Source organism: Platalea leucorodia (genome assembly GCF_965183815.1).
Source record: "Platalea leucorodia genome assembly, chromosome: 5".
NCBI classification, from domain to species: Eukaryota; Metazoa; Chordata; class Aves; order Pelecaniformes; family Threskiornithidae; genus Platalea; species Platalea leucorodia.
The window spans coordinates 64469932-64487723 of record NC_138827.1 but is presented as its reverse complement, the minus strand read 5'-3'; the positions used below and the strand labels follow the sequence as shown (position 1 = coordinate 64487723).

Sequence of the window (17792 nt, the reverse complement as noted above, 5' to 3'; positions counted from 1 at the left end):
GTGTGTAAGAAGGCAGATCAGGATTGTCTGTTCTCACTTTCTGAAAGAACAAGAATTCAGGGACATGTCGATGCAATTAAAAGCTGAAAAAAAGAAATCGTTTCATAGCTTGCGGTGTTATGCAATGAAGTTCATTGTCATGAGGATGTCTATACTTTCCTCTGAAGAGTCTCTGCTTGACGCCTTACCAAGCAGAGCTATGGCCAGAGCTGGAATAGTCTCTCATTTTGGGCAATGCAGAAATGGTAACACAGATGGCATTAAAAGCCAAAATTATGTCCAAGCAATTTTTTTGTCTTTCTATTTGGAAGAACTGTTGTTCTAGCTTACAGGATTAAGCGGTCCATTTTATTAATGTCTAAAGAGTTATAAAAGCATTTATAACCTGAAAGAAATCCTATTTTATTTAGAAACAAAGAGGCTGAATGAGGAAAAAGAATACAGCTTACCAATATTTATGCTACAAATATGGACAACTCAGTCTTGTGGGTGTAAACAATTACGTTGATTTATTTTTTGCAAAAAGTACCTGCGCATTTCATATTGATTCTGGACACAACCCCGTGATGAAAACACTCAGTGGCCCCAGCTCCCTTTTGCTTCCCTGAGATCGCTGAGTTACAGCCGTGGCAGTGTGCGTGCTTTATGAAAGGTTCACTTCTCAACTACCTCCAGGGACGGGACATCAGGGTGAATAACATGCTCCCCCATTCAGCTGTCCTGAAAGCAAGACATTCCAGAAAGCTGGGTTTCACAGTGTTTCCAGATCAGATACTTCTATATATATAGCTGAGTTTTGGAATACAGAGTGGAACATACGTAACAGTGAGGTCTGCCGAATGCTGTCTCAGAAAAAAATAATAAGTTGGATCAAAACTTAACATTGCAACCTTATGCCTAATGCAGGTCTTCCAGAGAAAAAACACAGGCTCATATATTAAGCAGAAAGGTATCTCCTAGGCGTTGATCCTGTTTTCATGGTAAATTAACACATTCAGTACTTTCCAGGATTTGGGCAGTAGCCAGTTACTCAGATAAAGTCAAGAAGATAATGCCTCAGCAAAGGTTCTTCTGCCTTTATTTTACAAGTGTCTGTGTAATTATTTTGTATGGGAGTTCAACTCCCATTTGACATATTGCATAGGAGAAGGTCAGGGTGCGCAGGGGCTCCAGGAGGCTTGGAACACAAGTTCAGACTGCATCTGGATTAGCATTCCTCATAACAAGTCCAGCTGCTGGACATGGAGCTCAAAACGAGCACCATGTTAGCCTGTCCTCCTCCTCCCTGTTACTCTCTGTGGACTCTAACAGCTGTACAAGACCAGGGGGCCACAGCAAATTGTATTTCTTTGTAAACACCATGCCTAGACAGCTACATTTCCTTAGCAGTTCTACAGAGTTGCACAGAGTCTTTGCTGGGTGGTGAAGTATGGCACAGCAGTTGGCATTTCACTCTTTCGGGGATCACAGGGGAAATCTGCTGGGTGGACATAATGTCACTGAAGCTAAAGCATTTTTTAATTCCCAGTGGTATGTGGCCACTGAGCTGTGAGTTGGGCAGAGAGACTCGCTGGGTTTTTCCTTTATGTCTCCTTTATGCCATAGTTGCTCAGTCTAGACAAGAGGTTTTAGGATTCATTCTTTTCCAGTTTCGGCAGTTGAATTTTATAGGGTCTGTGAGAGGAGCACATGAAAGCTAATTTCATTTCCTTGTGTCTGCTCACTTCTTTAATGTCTGGTGGCAGATATTGCACTGGCTGAAATGAGCTGTTATCTGCTCTCTGCTTTTAGTGATGATACATGAAACAAACAGAAAGCTGCTCAAGTTTTATAACCTGAATTGGAAGTGCTGATAGCCATAACCACAGGAAAAACAAGCAGTCAAAAAGCCAGCATATATCTGGGCAAGTTAAGTACATAAACAGGACATGCAAATCGCTAAAGGAATACAGATATGCAGCCAAAGTGTCATCTGGAGACAGACTATCCTTTTACCAGAGGCATATCTGAACCTAGCACAAGGTCTTCTCTTAGCTTACAGCTGTCTCAGAAAAAGAAGCCGCACTCTGAAACTGCCAGAGGCTGAGGTATAGAAATGAACAAGCAGGGGATGTCTGAATGCTAAATAAATCAAGAAATGCAGTGCTTCAGCCTTGAATTTCATCAAAAACTCATCAGACAGCAGACTGATTTTACTTCAGCTCTGACTTGCCAGCCACAGAAACAAAGGAGAGAAATCACTCCACCTGACGGGGCGGGGCGGGGGGGCGGAAAAAGGCCATGGTTCTAGGGGAAGAAGCAAGCTAACTTTGCACTGCATTAAGCTCCTACTAGGAATAGATGGCTTGAGATGTGTTTAATTGGTATTCTGCAGTCTGGAGAAATGAGGGCTTCTCCGCTCTGTGATGCAGCCAGTAGGTGGTTGTCTGGTTTTCTCTTTATAGTAGAGCATGGTGAAATGTATCATTTTTGGCAAAGCTCAGAGGCGACTTGCTCATGGGTATGTCTGCTGGGCTTCAGATGGATTTTCGCACTGCATCAGCTGTGGAGGAAATGCTGTGCTTTCAAAAGTAACCCATTTGCATCTGTTATTTCTCAGACAGCCCAAGGGAAGCATGGGGGAACTGGGGGAAGGGGTCGGAAATCTGTTTCACATGCCAAGAATGGGGTTTTTCTTTTCTGTTCGGATTTTTTTTTCTTCTTGAAATTCTGTCTATGGATATGGTTTGTACCATATCACAGTACAAAAGTGCACCAGTTGAATCTTTTCATTACTGACCAGGCAGAGCATTTATAAAACATCAGAGGAAAGCAACCAAGGATGAAACCAACCTAGATATCTTTTAATTTAATCTTAAAATGTATACATCAAAACTCAGCCATAGGCAAGAACTTCAGTGGACATAAATCGGCATAGCTTCATCAAAGTGAATGGAACTGTACAGACGAGAATGGCATGCATAAGGTTTAAAATATCACTAACTATAGTAACAGCCAGGCACCTTGTAAGAAGTAAGATGACACACAGAAAAATGAAATACCTAAGCCATGTTGAAGAATGAAGTGTTCCTTGAAGGTTTTTAGGAAGATTAAGAGAGAACTTCACCATCTTCCCTAAACTGTAGAAAGCAAAGTGCATTTAGTCATGGGTCAGAAAGTCTAAATAAATTGATGGCACAACTATTCAGTAGAACCTGTCCAGAAACCACAAAAATTCTGGCAAGGAGAAAAGGCATCTGCATTAAAGGATTAGAGAGACCAGCACAGGGAAGGATAAGACATCTCAGAGCTGGGCAGAGGAAGAGGCTCGGATGGGTATCTGTTGTCTTCTTTGCACAATTTTTTGTTAGCTTCAAAGTCAGTTTGGATAGCAGGAGAGATTCCCCCACAGCACACCCCCCCACCCCCCCATCATCACAATTTATGACCCAGTCTGCAGAGAACAGTAGGCTCCTGAAGCGTTCCCTGCCTCAGCTACAGCCTGCCAGGATGCAGAGTCAGTGCAGAGACAGACAGGTCTGGTGACCCAGCACAAGCTGAGCACCTCCTGGGAGAACTGCAGGTCAAAAGGGTATTCAGCAAGTTCCCCTGGAGACAGCATCTTATAAGTCTTCCTCCTGTTTCACATGTCTTTGCACCATATTACAAACACTGATGACGGCCCAAAAATTAATCTGAAGATCTAGCTTATATACTATTGTTGCACTGGTTGATGAAGAGTGTCCTAAAAGACAGTGGAGAATATAGGCTTAAAAAAAGCGCAATCTGAGTTGTTACTGGGTCCCATTCTGTCTCCTGTCTCCTTCTGGCACATCATGCACTTTTTTCCCAATCCATTGTGATCTGCAACGTAAGTGAGCTAACACTTTGAGAATGTCCCTGTTCAGGGCAGTGATGAATATAAAAGAGCTATAAGGTTCAAGCTTTGGTGCTTTCCCAAACCAGAGCCACAGGAGGCAGCTGTTTAGGGTGGACTGATGTTGTAACATGGCTGTTGTTAAAGTACTGAGCTAATGAGAGACTGGAAGGCAATTGTTTCCACACTGTTAGCTGCATTCATTGGAGTGAGTTTGTGCATTTACCAAGTCAACAGTTCATAACTGAAAGATAAATTAATCTCTGTCAGTCTGCTTTTGTTTCCTTTATACATTCCCAGTTTTGTGGATTTACAAGACATTTGAAGGGATTTGTTCTGGACTGAAAATTAGAAACTGATTAATCCCTTGTTAATTGCAGATCTACAAATTCAAAGAGAAATTAGGAGTTTCAGGCACAACTTCAAAACTCTGTCACAGCTCAAAACCATAATTTTTAAATTTTTGAAATTTAGGATTTTGGCTGATCATTGCAGATTGTACAGAAATGACATCTTGCAGATTCTGTGTTCAGACTGCACTCATTTAATGGAAGGCTTGCCTGAGTACAGTCTGTACAGTTAAGCCTTGAATTATTCTGGATGACAAGCAAGATCCTTCTTCCTGACTCATATTTTAGAAAAATGAAGCAATTGTTGCCAGGCTTTAGCAAGTTTCAGAAGGTTTCTTTAAGGAAAGGTGTTTGGTTGGTAGAAACGAGCAGGGAAGTGGGACTTTCTATCCAGATCGGACATTCACTTTCTATGTGGCTGGGACAGAATAACATCACTGCTGTGCCTCAACCATCTGTAAAATGTGCACCATGCTCATTGAGGACAAACTGTGAACCACAATCAGGAGGGTCATAAGCTGTCTGATGGGGCTCTAGCCAGTAACCAAAACTTCCACCGACTACGGTAGCCATAAGTCGATGCTTCTGCCTCTTTTGAAGGCAGTCAGCAGCAGTGCACTGATTTCTGCCAGTCGGATGGGGTGTGTTCGATCTGTCTAGCTAGAATTGAAGGTATCGCTTTCTGGAGGATTCAGTATCTTTCCACCGACTACAGCGGCAGCTTAAGTGACCAGTTCCAACTCTTAGCTGGCTAATGTTAGAGGAGACAAATCCCTTCCGTGACTTACCATACGTTGTTCGTCTCTTGTAATAGCAAGGGAAGAAGCTGTATTTTTCTCCAGAGTAGATTGAAATTACCAGGACATAAATTCCTGTGAAAGTCTGAGTCATCCCAGCAGCAAGTTCAGCAGAGGAGGCATTTTCAGCTGAGCTCTAACTAATCTAGATTTTGGCAATAAAATGGGGAAGGTTGTTGTTCTGGGAAAAATGTTCAGGCAATACATAATCTGGATCAGAGCTGTTTAGTCATGTAGTAGTGTACTGTCTTGCACGGAAAGGTGAGAAAAAGAGTTTATTTTGCTAGATGAGAAAGGGTAGGAAAGGAAAGGATAAAAACCTTAGTTTTTATCTTGGAAATTTGGATTTGAACAATAAAAAGAGATGCTAAGGGACGTACCTGCTGAGTTTTGGAAAAGCCAGCTTGCATGAAGAGGTAAACACAAGACGTTTTTTTGAACTTGAGCTGAACAACCTAATTTTGTCCATTATGCTGGAGTAAAGAAAATCCAAACATAGTGACTCAAAAGTCATCCCTTCTTAAAGACAAAGAAACTGGTTTGAAAACCCTGATACTTGATGCTCAACACTTGGTATTTGAAACTATTAGTACTCTTTCCATGAATAGGGACTGTTGCATCTAAAATTTAAGTATCAAACTCTGTAGTTTAGCAAAATCTGTTTGGTTGGTTTCTTGATTAAGGGAATACTAAAACAAGGATCCTGTGTTTTAGCTGAATTAATTGAGCTCCTGGGATCTTTTTTTATTCATTTTGTGTGAATCTCCTTCAATTTCTTTTACTATTCTTTTGATCAGCTCCCCAGATTTAGTGAGGAGTATGATTACAGAACATGTGTTACAGTTCATCTGACGTGGATCTTGCACTTTCTTGAGCTGTGTGTTAAATTCAGCTGTTGTCTCTTGACCATAAGCTATTTGGCATGGAAAGTGGTCATTTCTCTTTGTATTTCCCAGCACAATTATGCAAAACCTCTCAGTGTTTCTCTGTAGGCCTTTCTCCCTTTTAATGATAGGGGCATGCCTAGTTCAGCGTGGCCGCCTTATTAATTAGATGAATACAGGAATTTGCAAATAGGTAGAAAGAAGCTTGTAAATCAGCCATTGTTGTCCTATTAAAGACACAGCTGATTGCAAGGCATCTCTTCTATTTCACTGATACTTTCCATTGGAAGTACCTATTTTCAGTTGTTTGTAATTGTTTCAGAGTTTAACTGTTCAGGCTGAAATATTACATGCTCAGTGTCTGCCTCTGGGTACGTTTTTAAAAGTCAGAAATGAACCTATCTTGTTCACCCTTTGCTAAGAGCAAGATGAGGATGGTACATTATTTTGCCTATGCTATGTCCAGCGCAGCCTTTTGTTTTGAATCTCACCGGCTTGTAGGCTGGCAGCTTCACTGGTGCGTGTATCCAGCGGTTTCAGGAGTGCAAGGGCTGAACATGATCACAAGCTCTGTTTGTAGATGTGGAAAGTCTGAGGCACAGTCTTTCTCTTCAAGGGCTTTGCTAGGCCAAATACATACCCTTCCCCCTCCCTTTCCTCTACCTGTAGCCTCTGCCAGGAGCATGAAAACTGTAGTATCATCTGTCCTTGGCAGCATATAGATTTGGAAGCACTTAGAACTGCCTCTTGATTCTAATCAGGTTTTAACCTTAACCTTGCTTCCTACGCAAGACCAATTATTGTCTCACTCAATCCCTGTGTTAACCAGGAGATCAAACACTGAAATAATGTCTAGTTCCTGGGATGTAGCTGTGTGAAATCACTGTGATGCTGTGGTAAGTACAAAGAACTTGCCCTCTTTGATAAATTGTTAGGAGTCTGGGAGCTTTTCCCAATATCACAGCCCCACAGCATGTTCAAATGGCAAGTGGAGGCAAGCTAGAGTATTTTTAAATGCTTTAGGCACACTGTTTGTGGCAGAGCTTCTCAGAGGCCATAACTGCAAAGCAATGAGAACATAAATCATCAGCTTCTTGGAAAATATATTCAGAGCCTGTAATTTTATCAGCATCAATTTCTGCTCTTTGAGTATCTTTGTTTTGGTGTGTACCAGGGTAGTAAGCCACAGGAGGGAAGCTATTTATTGATTCTCTGCCCAGATGCTGGTAAGTTAGGGCCTTTCCCTCTTGTTGTGAAAAGCAGCTGAACTGAATGATTCTGGGCAGCAATGGAACATAATTATTTCTCTTTCATAAGCACTTTTCAATCATTGATGTTGTCTTTAGCAGTGAGGCACAACTGAACTAAATTCTCCTTTGCATTTATTTGCCTTCCACTCAGTGTTTCTACAAATTTTTGCTCATCTTGAACACAGTGGTACAGTACTGACAGGAGAGAGTGCTCCCGGTCCCCAGACTGGAGGCTGTTGTACATGGAGACTTCAAAATCCAAATTCCCTTTCTGTGCACAGACATAGGGAGGCATATATCTAACTGGGAGATTCACAGGTATTGTCAGCCTGTCATGTCTCCTCATGTTAGCCAGTGTAACCCAAAACATCCCCTCTGATCCAGTGCAGACGTTGCCCTCGGACCACAGCCCTTTCGTGTTTAGATTGCCAGTTGGGCTACTATACGTAGGAAGGGAGTTAGAGTTTATCCTGCTGAGTGCAGATCAATATATGCCTCATCTAAATGAACTCTCAGAAAAATACCTTCAACACTGGGTTTCCCAGCAGGCTACCCATAAATGCCCTGCATCTCTTGATGCTTTGACAGACAGCATTCAAACAGCACAGAAGGTATTGGAGCACAGTGTCTGATGCCTGCTGGGGAGTACCTAGAAGTAATAGGAGTCAGTGAGGTTGTACTGTGTGTACGTCAGCACACAGTCAGCCCTGGACTTCACTTCTGCACTACTGCTGAGGAATCATCAGAGGACAGAGTGGGGGTAAGGTCTGTAAGACTTCCAGGGCTTCAGGCAGAAGTCATTTTTATCCTTGGGCAATGTGGTTTTGTGGAATAAACTCAGCATTGTCTGCAAGGCTTAATTTTTTCACTGTGGTTTAACTTCACGTGGATGTGACAAATGCTGAGGAACCTCAACTGGGTCCTGGTCAAAATACTGATTTCCAGGCCCTGTCCAGCATACCTGCACAAACCAGCATCCCATCAGAAGAGAATGTACACATTTCAGACTGGCAGGTCAGTGCACAGGTTATGAGGGAACCTGTCAGGACATTGTCTTGTTGGGATGTTTAGAGAGCGTGAATAGAAAGCAGTCCTGTTTCTGCCACAGACTAAAATGTTCCCTTTCCTGAAAGAGAGCACGAGGAGGCTTGATCTTTCATTTAATGTGCAGCACAACTGAAGTGCATATATGTACTTCCCTACCACACCTCCACCCACGCACAATGTACATACACATTCAGGAACACAGAGGCCTTCCTGGTGAGTCATGGTGTTCGTGCTGTCTCTGTCACAGGCAGCTGCATCATTTAATTCCTTTCATCAAGTGCCATCATAAAAGTTTACCATTTTCTTGTCGTAGCTCTGTTCCCTTGGGAGGCAGTTCCAGAGCCTCCCTGCTCTGATAGTTACAAATTTCCTTCTATATTCCAGCTTCAAATAATTCACAGTCAGTTCACATTCTTTGTTTGCAAGCCAAAGTTTCTCTTTAGCCTAAATAGTTCCTGTCCCTCTCTGGTACTCTCCCTCTGATGTTTACAGTCTGATTGCTCAAAGGAAACAAAGCTCGTGCAGTCATGCTGTCTGGCTGGCAGTCTCAGCCTTCCTCAACTCATTTGTAACTTGTTGGCCCATTTCAACCAGTGCTGGCAAGGGAGCAGTGGCGAGAAACACAGGCGGTCCCTCCAAGTTGGGTGATAGTTGTTGACTGGATATGAAACAGAGGCTCAGCAAAACACTGTCATGGGGACAGTGTCATGGGGGAAAGGCAGTGATAACTCAGCCCCTTCTCCACAATCAGAGACAACAAAGAGCTGGCCAGATGTGTATTGGCTTCTATTTGCCCAGTCTAGCAGACCTGGGAGAGAGCTTGGGAGATATTGCTGGCAAGAGGGAATAGGGCTTGCTGAAGAATATAGGATAGGATGGAGGGATTAAGCAGTTTAAAACCTTATGTTATAGGAAACAAGGCTCCATTAGTTTGTGGAGCACTTAGTTATAGAGGGCAGTCATGATTTAATTATGTGCAGGGGTATTGATATATGCCAGGAAAGGGAGAAACAGGTCATTAGGGAAAACCTGGGTCAATGCAGTTCCTCCCTGTGCCAGATGACCAGCAGAACACATCCACATCACTCGGCTCACTTCAGCCCTCAGCATAGGACATAAATGATACATAGGTCTCCTGCTGGCCCCTCTACACAGGGGCACATTTTACCCAGTGAGACAGAGAGAATAATTGAGATGATTGGTCCTTTACATATCTGCTAGCCAGGTCCATGGGCCATGAGACTCATAAACTGTCAGACTTCCGGGTGCAAATCAACCTTTAGGCACTTGATCAAAGGCACCCTCTCAACTTATCACCTTGCTTTGATTCCATTTTTAAGCTACAGGCCCCCAGTCCATAGCACTGAGGTCTTGTCATGACCCCTAAGTCAGCATTTTCAGAGCAAATGCATCCCTGTGGCCATTGCTAAGAGGTGCTGCTGATCCATTGCCGAGAGAGATGTGCTCAGAAAGTGCTAGGAAGGCTTTCTGGTTTGCCCAGTCGTGTCTGGGCTGAAGCTCTCTGGGAGCCAGATCTGACTGCACATCTGATGTGTGTTTCTATAACTGATGTGACACCTGTCTTGTATAGTACTGGGGTACGTTTTTAAACAAATAGTATATTGAGAGAAAGCAAAAGCTTAAAACTCTAGAGGCATTTGCTTTCATGTTTCACTGGTTTACTTGGACGGATTAAGCAGGCAGAAGAGGGAAAGACAGAAGTCAGTTTGCCTACTGAAGATGCCCTTCTGAAGGTGACTTACCAGTTGTGGAGTTTTCTGGTGCTGTCATCGCCCTTATTGCTGAGCATGCCATCACCACAGATCTTTACCTATTAAAGCGAGAGAACACTTAACATTCTAACAGTTTGACTGATGTAGTGGTTACGTTATTTGTAGTGAGGGGGACCCATGAAACAGCTTGCTGTGAAGGAATTCTTCACATTAGCTGCAAAGTGTGGCCCTCTGAAAATATCTTCTTGGAGTTTACTGGGCTTAAGTCAAGAGTGCGCTCCAGGTGCTCAGTAGCAGAGGATTCGACTTGTTATCTAAAATGTGACATTATCCCCACTGCAGGAGCCAAGAGCTGTGAAATCTGATATCCCTGTAAGGGGGCAAATAGTCTTTTCCTAGTTTGGAGAGGTGAGGCACAGAGGGAGTGATTTGTCTCCGATTTATCAGGGAGCCTGGGGCAGTCTGAGGACCTGAAGCCAGGAAGCAGAAACTGCACAGGGTTCTTCCTCCTCCCACTGACCACACCAGCTGGTTTGCAGCTGCTTTGTGTTCCTGGCATGGTAAGAAGCCGCAGTATGGTACCCCGGCGTATCTGTCCCTCTCTCTTATCTCAATATCGGTTAGTCACTGTAGGTTTACCTACAACAGCAGGCAATAGGACTGTGCTAAGTAATATGTCAGTGAAGGCTTTACAAGTGCCGTTTAGCAAAATGAATAGATAATGTGCGATGTGGCTTTCTGTAAATTCATATTGTATATTAATAATGTAGAGATAAATAAAATCCAACATAACATTTGAATAAAGACTTCGTATTTAACCCAGAGAAAGAATATGCTGCATGGGTGGAACTCTTTGAGTAAACAAAAGTTCCTGGTGCAAAGAAGGCAGGTGCAGCCTTGGCCAGAAATGCCTTCTCACACACTTGAAAAGCCTAACACTAGTGAGCACAATCCCCTGCCTGTGCTCAGAAAGAAGTCTCGAAGTGGTGTCACTCAGGTGTGTGCCCTGCACCCAGTTGTCCCTGCCTACTGGTAACTGCCATCCAGCAGCACATCGTTCCCTGGGAGGACAATCATTGGTGGCTCCTGAGTTCTGCCAGGTGGAGGAACTGCTTTGACATGGGGGTCAACGTGGGGGTCAAGCATGGGACAGCTTGGCCTTCCCTTTGCAGAGTTCACCTCCAGGGACTGTCACATGCCTGCAGTGCACCTGTGGCCAAGGTGAGACAGAAAAAATGTGGGCTCCTGGCATCTGTAAGGGAGGCTGGCACCACCAAGGGAAAGTCAGGTACTTGTTCTGCCAGAAGAGAAGAGCACAGAGGAGAAGCACAGTGCTGACAGCACCAGGAAGTTGTTGTGACCAACTTTATGGCCAGCACCAGAAATCAAGAAGCAGTGATTGCAGCTGTAGGTTTCCAGATGCTGTTGTTTTCTGCATTGCCCTTTAGTAAACGACAGTAAAGAGAGAGAGCAGTAGAGAGCTCTGACTTCAGTTTAATTAATTTTGTCAGTCCCCTTTCACAGGACACTCTGAGGTCTGTTGTATGAATGTAGCTGCTGTTATGGCTGTATGGCAGTAGGAGGGGCAGAATTCCTCAGGATTTCAACCCGTGCCTGAGCTGGCTGGACCTGGGATTTCTGCATCAAAGGCTGGGGTGCTGAGTTGTGGGAAGGAGTGTTTCCATATTCTCCTTGTGTCCAGTTGAGCAGAAACACTGGCCATCACTCAAGAGAGCCTAAGACAGGCTGTCCGAGGACTATGTCCAGGACAGGCTGCCCAAGGAGTTCTTTGAGCTTTTCAGGGAAAAACCACCTATCTCCCAGTATAAAAACTTGCCCCTCTGTATTTCATCACCACTTCGTGAGGTAAAAAAAAGAGCAGCATAGTACATTTACATATGCTGTGTTAACATACTAAGCATAGAGATTGACATGGTTTACTTTCTCACATTTCAATACAAGTGTCAGAAGAAGGAGTCACAGCAGGAGGAAATATTACCCTGACTCCCTTGTCCTGCACCGTGGTGGAGTGTGCGTATGGTATATAGTAAGTTACCTCCGATTCCTTTTAGGTTAGGATTTTAAACAAGAAGATCGATTTTAGCGATATTCAGTCCCGGTGTGGTTCCAGAGATAACATCAAACATTCTGCAGGGGGAGGAAATGTAAGTAGTACAGACACCCTGTGAACAGGCATCTGCACTGTGGTGACCCACCTTGCACAGCCAGACCCCTCTGTCTCCCTTCCTTTGAGCACTACTTTCCTTCTCGCTACTGTTTCACATGTGAGTCTAGTCTGGTAGTCATGTGAGCCCTGTGTATGCAGTGCTGGCCTCCTGACCTTTCTCCACAGAGCACAACATGTTTCCAGAACTTGGACGGGAGAAGGAAATGAGAAAAGAAGGGTTATCTCTAAATGCTCAAGGGTGCTGACATTAAAAGTCCAGTGTGAGCCGAAATGGTTCAGTGCCTTTTGTGGGAGTGGCCCAAGAAAGTCAGTTCCAGAGACTCCAGCCTCACAGCTGGGCATCTTCCAGTGCGTCACTCCTTCCTCAGCTAACCTGAGAGGAAGAAGAAGAAAAATAAAACATAAGGACAAAGAAAGCTCGAGAGAGGGTGTGATCAGCCAGTGTGCTGAGTCCTAATGCTAATGCCACAGCATTATTCCAGTACAACAAACTGAGGTTGCTCAGGGTTTGACCAGACACCCATTAGTTGCTGAAGTCACGCTGGAATAGCTTAAGGCGGTTCTGACCCCTCTGATGGAAATGATCAGATGGAAGAGCTGATGGTGTGGGCATGTCTGAACCAAACAGATTCAGTACAGCCACCAGTGCTGGCTTAAGTCATTCCTGGTGCTGTGAGGAAACCAGTGGCATTGCAGTCATCCTGGAGCTCCTGTCTGGCCTGGAGGGGCTGCAACTTCTTAAGACCTGCTAACACAGCCACTGCGATTGTGGGCTGCAACTAGGAGCGAGCTGGGAGCGCAGCAAGGCAGGAGTGTCTCTCCGTGGCTGTTCCCGAGCTGGGCTCAGCAGAGTCACGGCAATGCGGCTGGCAGCAGGGCACAGAGCAGCAGGAGGAGGGGGGGTGCCTGAGCCGCTGCCTGGCTGAGCAGAGCAACGCCACTGCTATCCAGTGAGCACCACCAAGCCGGCTGACTGAACACCAGCCAGCTCAGGTACAGCTGCAGGAGCCACATTTGTAGATTCATCAGACTCTCCATAGTGGATTGAGCTGAAATGCATACCATATTTAGGTGCAGAAAAATATGAAACAGATGGTAGAGGAAAAAACACTCACTGAAATATTCCTAGTTGCCAGGATGCACGTTCAAGAGCAGAAGCAAACGGGATGGGTCCTGCTGCATGCAGGGCTTCAGAGCATCCACCCTGAGAGGAAGCTCAGAAACATTTTAGAAAGAACCCACAAGCTGATCTGCTTTGTCCTCCTCTTTGTTTTGCTAATAGTAAAGCTTAACCCAGCTCTGTCATTTCCCTAGGTGGGGAGAAAGCTTGCTGTATTAATCCAGGTGTTTCCTCCTTTGTGTCATGGTCTGTTTTCTACTAACCATCTCTCCTTTTCCAGTCGTTTGTAGAGGCTTGGGCTCTCTCTCTGCTGGCCTGGGCTTTTTGTTTATTCATTTCATTCCTGTAATTTGTGTCTGTGTGTGTGCTTTTGACAGGTACAAATCGTAACCAAGAAGATCGACTTGAGTCATGTGACTTCCAAGTGTGGCTCACTCAAGAACATCCACCACAAGCCAGGTATGGTAGGAATTTCTGGGATGTGGGACAAAGCAAAGACCTAATCCTGTTATGTGAAGGAGAAATCATGGACTATACCATTCTCTTTTATAGTCTAAGAGAAAGTAAATACGCTTTGGTAACTTATTTTGTTTGATAAGATACTGAAGTCAGCAAAATACTTAAGCATGTGCTTAAATCCCATGAAAATCAGTAGGGCTGCAGCACATGCTTATAGTTAGAGTACATGTTGAAGATTTTATATTTTACTGACCATGCAGCGTGGTATTCTGGGCTTCTCTAAAACCATTAGATCTCAACTAAAAGGGAAGTAACATGAGTGCACTCGTGTGCATCAGGTCAGACTTTCCTGAGCCATTCCAGCCTCTTGATCTGCGTTTCCTTTTTCTGTGTAGGAGGTGGACGTGTGAAAATTGAGAGCGTGAAACTGGATTTCAAAGAAAAAGCTCAGGCTAAAGTTGGTTCACTGGAAAATGCCCACCACGTACCTGGCGGTGGTAATGTCAAGGTAAGGGGACAGCTGTCAGAGAAAAGGCTACCACTGTGTCCCTGGCCCAGTGAAATTATTAGAGCTGTGAATTCAGTGATGGCTCTGAATTGAGTAGGAAACATCTGTTTGTTCTCCTTTGAGCACGCTCACATGCCATTTGCTCCCTTTGGAATTTGGAATGACCAATCTCGCATCCACATCTAAGCTGAGAGTGAATCTTAAAGTGAAACGTCCTGTAGTTTGTGCACTGGCTTTCCCCCTAAAGATAAACGTTATTTGGGACCGCTGTACAGCATTGGTATGATCTAATAAGTTTGTAGTATGGGTATCCCAGAGGATCATGACTGCTTCGTGAAACAGGAGAAAGACATCTTGGAAGTAAGATCATTCCACAAACATTTGAAAAAACAGATTTCAGAAACAAATTTAAAAGACGTGTAGATGTGGTGCTAAGGGACATGGTTTAGCGGTGGACTTGGCAGTGCTGCACTAATGGTTGGACTTAATGATCTTGAAGGTCTTTTCCAACCTAAATGATGCTATGATTCTATGCCCATAAAATGCCTATTAAATTCTTACAGCTAGGTACAATGGTACTGCTCATTAAGGCATCCATCAGAGAGAGAAATAGTAAGAGAATGTAACATAGTAAGCCAATATATATTAAGGTGAAAAAATCTTTGGTTTCAATTATTCTAAGAAGTGAAGAAGCTTCAATCCTTGTAAGAGTTCTCAAAAGTAAACAAAATGAGACCCAAATGATTATCTATAACAAGATAATTTGGTGAATATATAATGTGTTAAAGTCTTTGCTTTCCTGGAGCAGATTGACAGCCAGAAGCTAAACTTCAGAGAGCATGCCAAAGCCCGTGTCGATCACGGGGCTGAGATCATCACGCAGTCACCAGGCAGGTCCAGCGTGGCTTCGCCACGCAGACTCAGCAACGTCTCGTCCTCTGGAAGCATCAACCTGCTTGAATCGCCCCAGCTTGCTACCCTCGCTGAAGATGTCACAGCAGCCCTTGCTAAGCAGGGCTTATGAATTTGCTCATTTCGCGTTGTATGAAGTAATAATATTTAGGCATGAGCTCTTGGCAGGAATGGGCTCAGAGCAGGTGTTACATTCATTCTTTACCATGTCTAAAACTAAGTCACATCCCAAGACTTGTAGTTACCATACAGTTAAAAAAACAGAAAAAAAAAAAGTAAATAGATGCAGAAATTGGCCTGATCTCCATTTACAACAGGAAGACACTGGCTTTATATGGGTATACAACTGCAGTATGTTACATTGGACAATTATTGTTGCTCTGCTCTGTCTTGCATGGAGTACCGTACTATGATAAAATGCATTTTTACCTTTCATGTGCCTGAAGGCCATCCACCTCTTTCTGAAGAGCCTTGCTAATATCCCAAGTTGCTCATTTCACTGTTCTGTTGATAGATGGGGAAATAAAAAAAGTTGCCCATTGTAAGTTATTACAGGTTAAATTAACAGTCTGCTTACCAGAAGGAAGGGCATATAGAGAAATTCAAGTTTAATTAAAAAAAAAAAAAAAGTGTTATTTTGTATAAATGAGTAGAACAAAAGTTGAATTAAGTTATTAACATTTTTTTGGACCTGGTTAATTATGTCAGTGTATAGCTGAAAAGCCAATAAATTATTTAACTAATAACTAAAAATAGTAGTTGAAAACATTTGAACCATGCTGGGGGAAGTGACGTAAAAAAGCTGTTGAAAGCAAGCACTTCCACCCCAATGGACTTGTGTCTGATTAGAAAGTTGGTTAAGCGGCTAGATTTGTGTACGCACCACCAGTTTCACATCCTTTCCATCTGTTTGATACAGTATTATAGATATATATATTTCTCTGTGGCCATTTGTGATATGCCCTCCTCATATACTTGAATATTCTACTTCTTTATTCACAGTATCTGTGTCTCTTGCACCCTTTGGTGTTGCAATTTTAGGTATGTAAAAGTAGATGTTAGCAGGGTTTTTTTTCCTATTCGTAAGAATACATTTAAAAAAGATGAAAATTTTAGCATGAAGTTGCTTTCTGTAACAACTAAAAGCCGTGACCCTGTTTTAGTGCCAGATGCAAGTCTCTTCTGTGATGGTAGAAAAAGGATTCCTTCCCTCTTCCCTTCCCTCCCTTTCTTCACAAAGGTATGATTTTTGTGGAGTCCGGACATTTGTAAAAGGGTCTCCAAAGATGGCTGAGTTTGGATTCTGGATTTTTAAAAAATCCACAATAGTTTGGTTCTGGCTTTTTTTCTTTCTTTTTCTTTTTAACTCCTGTAGTAACAGTGAATGTTAGATTTATTTATTTTTTTCTTTTGCTAAAGTTGAAACACGGAAAAAAGTATTAAGACGTCGCTTCCACTCCTTCAGTGATGTATACACTCAGGCACTCAGATAACAGTGATAAACATAACAGAGATGCCTGTAAATTATAGTACGTGAATAAATAAAGTGAGCTCCCTAGACTGGGTTGCCATAGCGATTCATCAATAAATAGGGCATCTTAAAATGTGAGCAAAGTGGGATTATATTGACTATAAAAAGTATAAGAAAAAGTGTGCATAAAAGATAAAGGGCAGAGATATATAAACAACCGATCTAACGGAGTTACCTGTGAGAACTCCAACACTATCTTACAGACACTAAGAGAACACTGAAGGTAATATGGTAGTATTCCTCATCAGCGGATAATAATCTGCTGATACTATATGTACAGTAGACGTTATGAAATGACCAGTTTACATTCTTGCAGATTCTTTGATCTTTTCCTTTTGAAATCTCTTAACTAAATTTTGCACTGTCAGTTGAGCTATACTTGATACATGTATTAGGTTAACATTGTGTGTTGGAAGCTTTTGATCTGTTCTTTTTCCTTCTTAATTTTTATGTGTGCGTGTGTGTGTTGGGGTTTGATCTGAAAAGACTCACAGAGAAGATTTTTGTCTGTGGAGAAGGATTCTAATAATAGCACAGGATTCCCCATCATTAAATTCAGGTAGTAAATGCACAGTTACTAGACAGTAAATAAGTGGACCAAAGGGGGATTTTGGCTAAGCTGTCACAGGAGTACAAAGACAAATCAAAATGATTACATCTCTAAAAATTTTACTGAAGATGAACTCCTAACAGCCCCACACACAACATTTCAGCTCTGCAAAAAGCTTTTTCACACTATAAAGTACCTAATACTGTTCGGTTGTTTTATACAAAGGACAGTGAGTTTACAACCATGCTAAGTGCATCTGGAGGATTCTGATTTCTGCCTTGTATTTGTTATACTTTTGCTTAGAGTAATCCTAAGAATTCACATAGAAACAGTGTCAAGTGAGGTGCATTAAAAGCCTCTTCCCGTTTTTCCAGAAAAACAACAGAAAGAAAAAACAACAAAATAGTGCTTATATCACATTGCTCTGATCATACTATCAATTAATATAAATTAGCCTTGCAGTGGGTTTTTTTTATGCCTTTTGCCAATGTGGAAGAGAGTCTATGGTACTCCTGAACCTCAGCTTCTCTGAAGCTAAACACCAGCTAGTGAGAACAGTGTTAACCTGAGACTCAAGGTTTTTTTTATTCTGCTTTTAAAATTGACA

The 17792-nt window shown here is 42.8% G+C and overlaps 1 protein-coding gene across 1 annotated transcript in view; it reads left to right on the top strand.

Moving 5' to 3' along the window:
* Positions 1-15544, top strand: part of MAP2 (microtubule associated protein 2) — a gene marked incomplete at its 5' end in the record, with an annotated part of 69256 nt that extends 53712 nt beyond the window's left edge. Inside the window, 3 exons of the mRNA XM_082311440.1 lie at positions 13603-13684; positions 14080-14192; positions 15001-15544. Of these exons, the coding sequence (XP_082167566.1) occupies positions 13603-13684; positions 14080-14192; positions 15001-15216 (411 nt within the window). The 3' untranslated portion in view covers positions 15217-15544. The remainder of the gene's footprint in view (positions 1-13602; positions 13685-14079; positions 14193-15000) is intronic.
* Positions 15545-17792: the final 2248 nt, after the last annotated feature.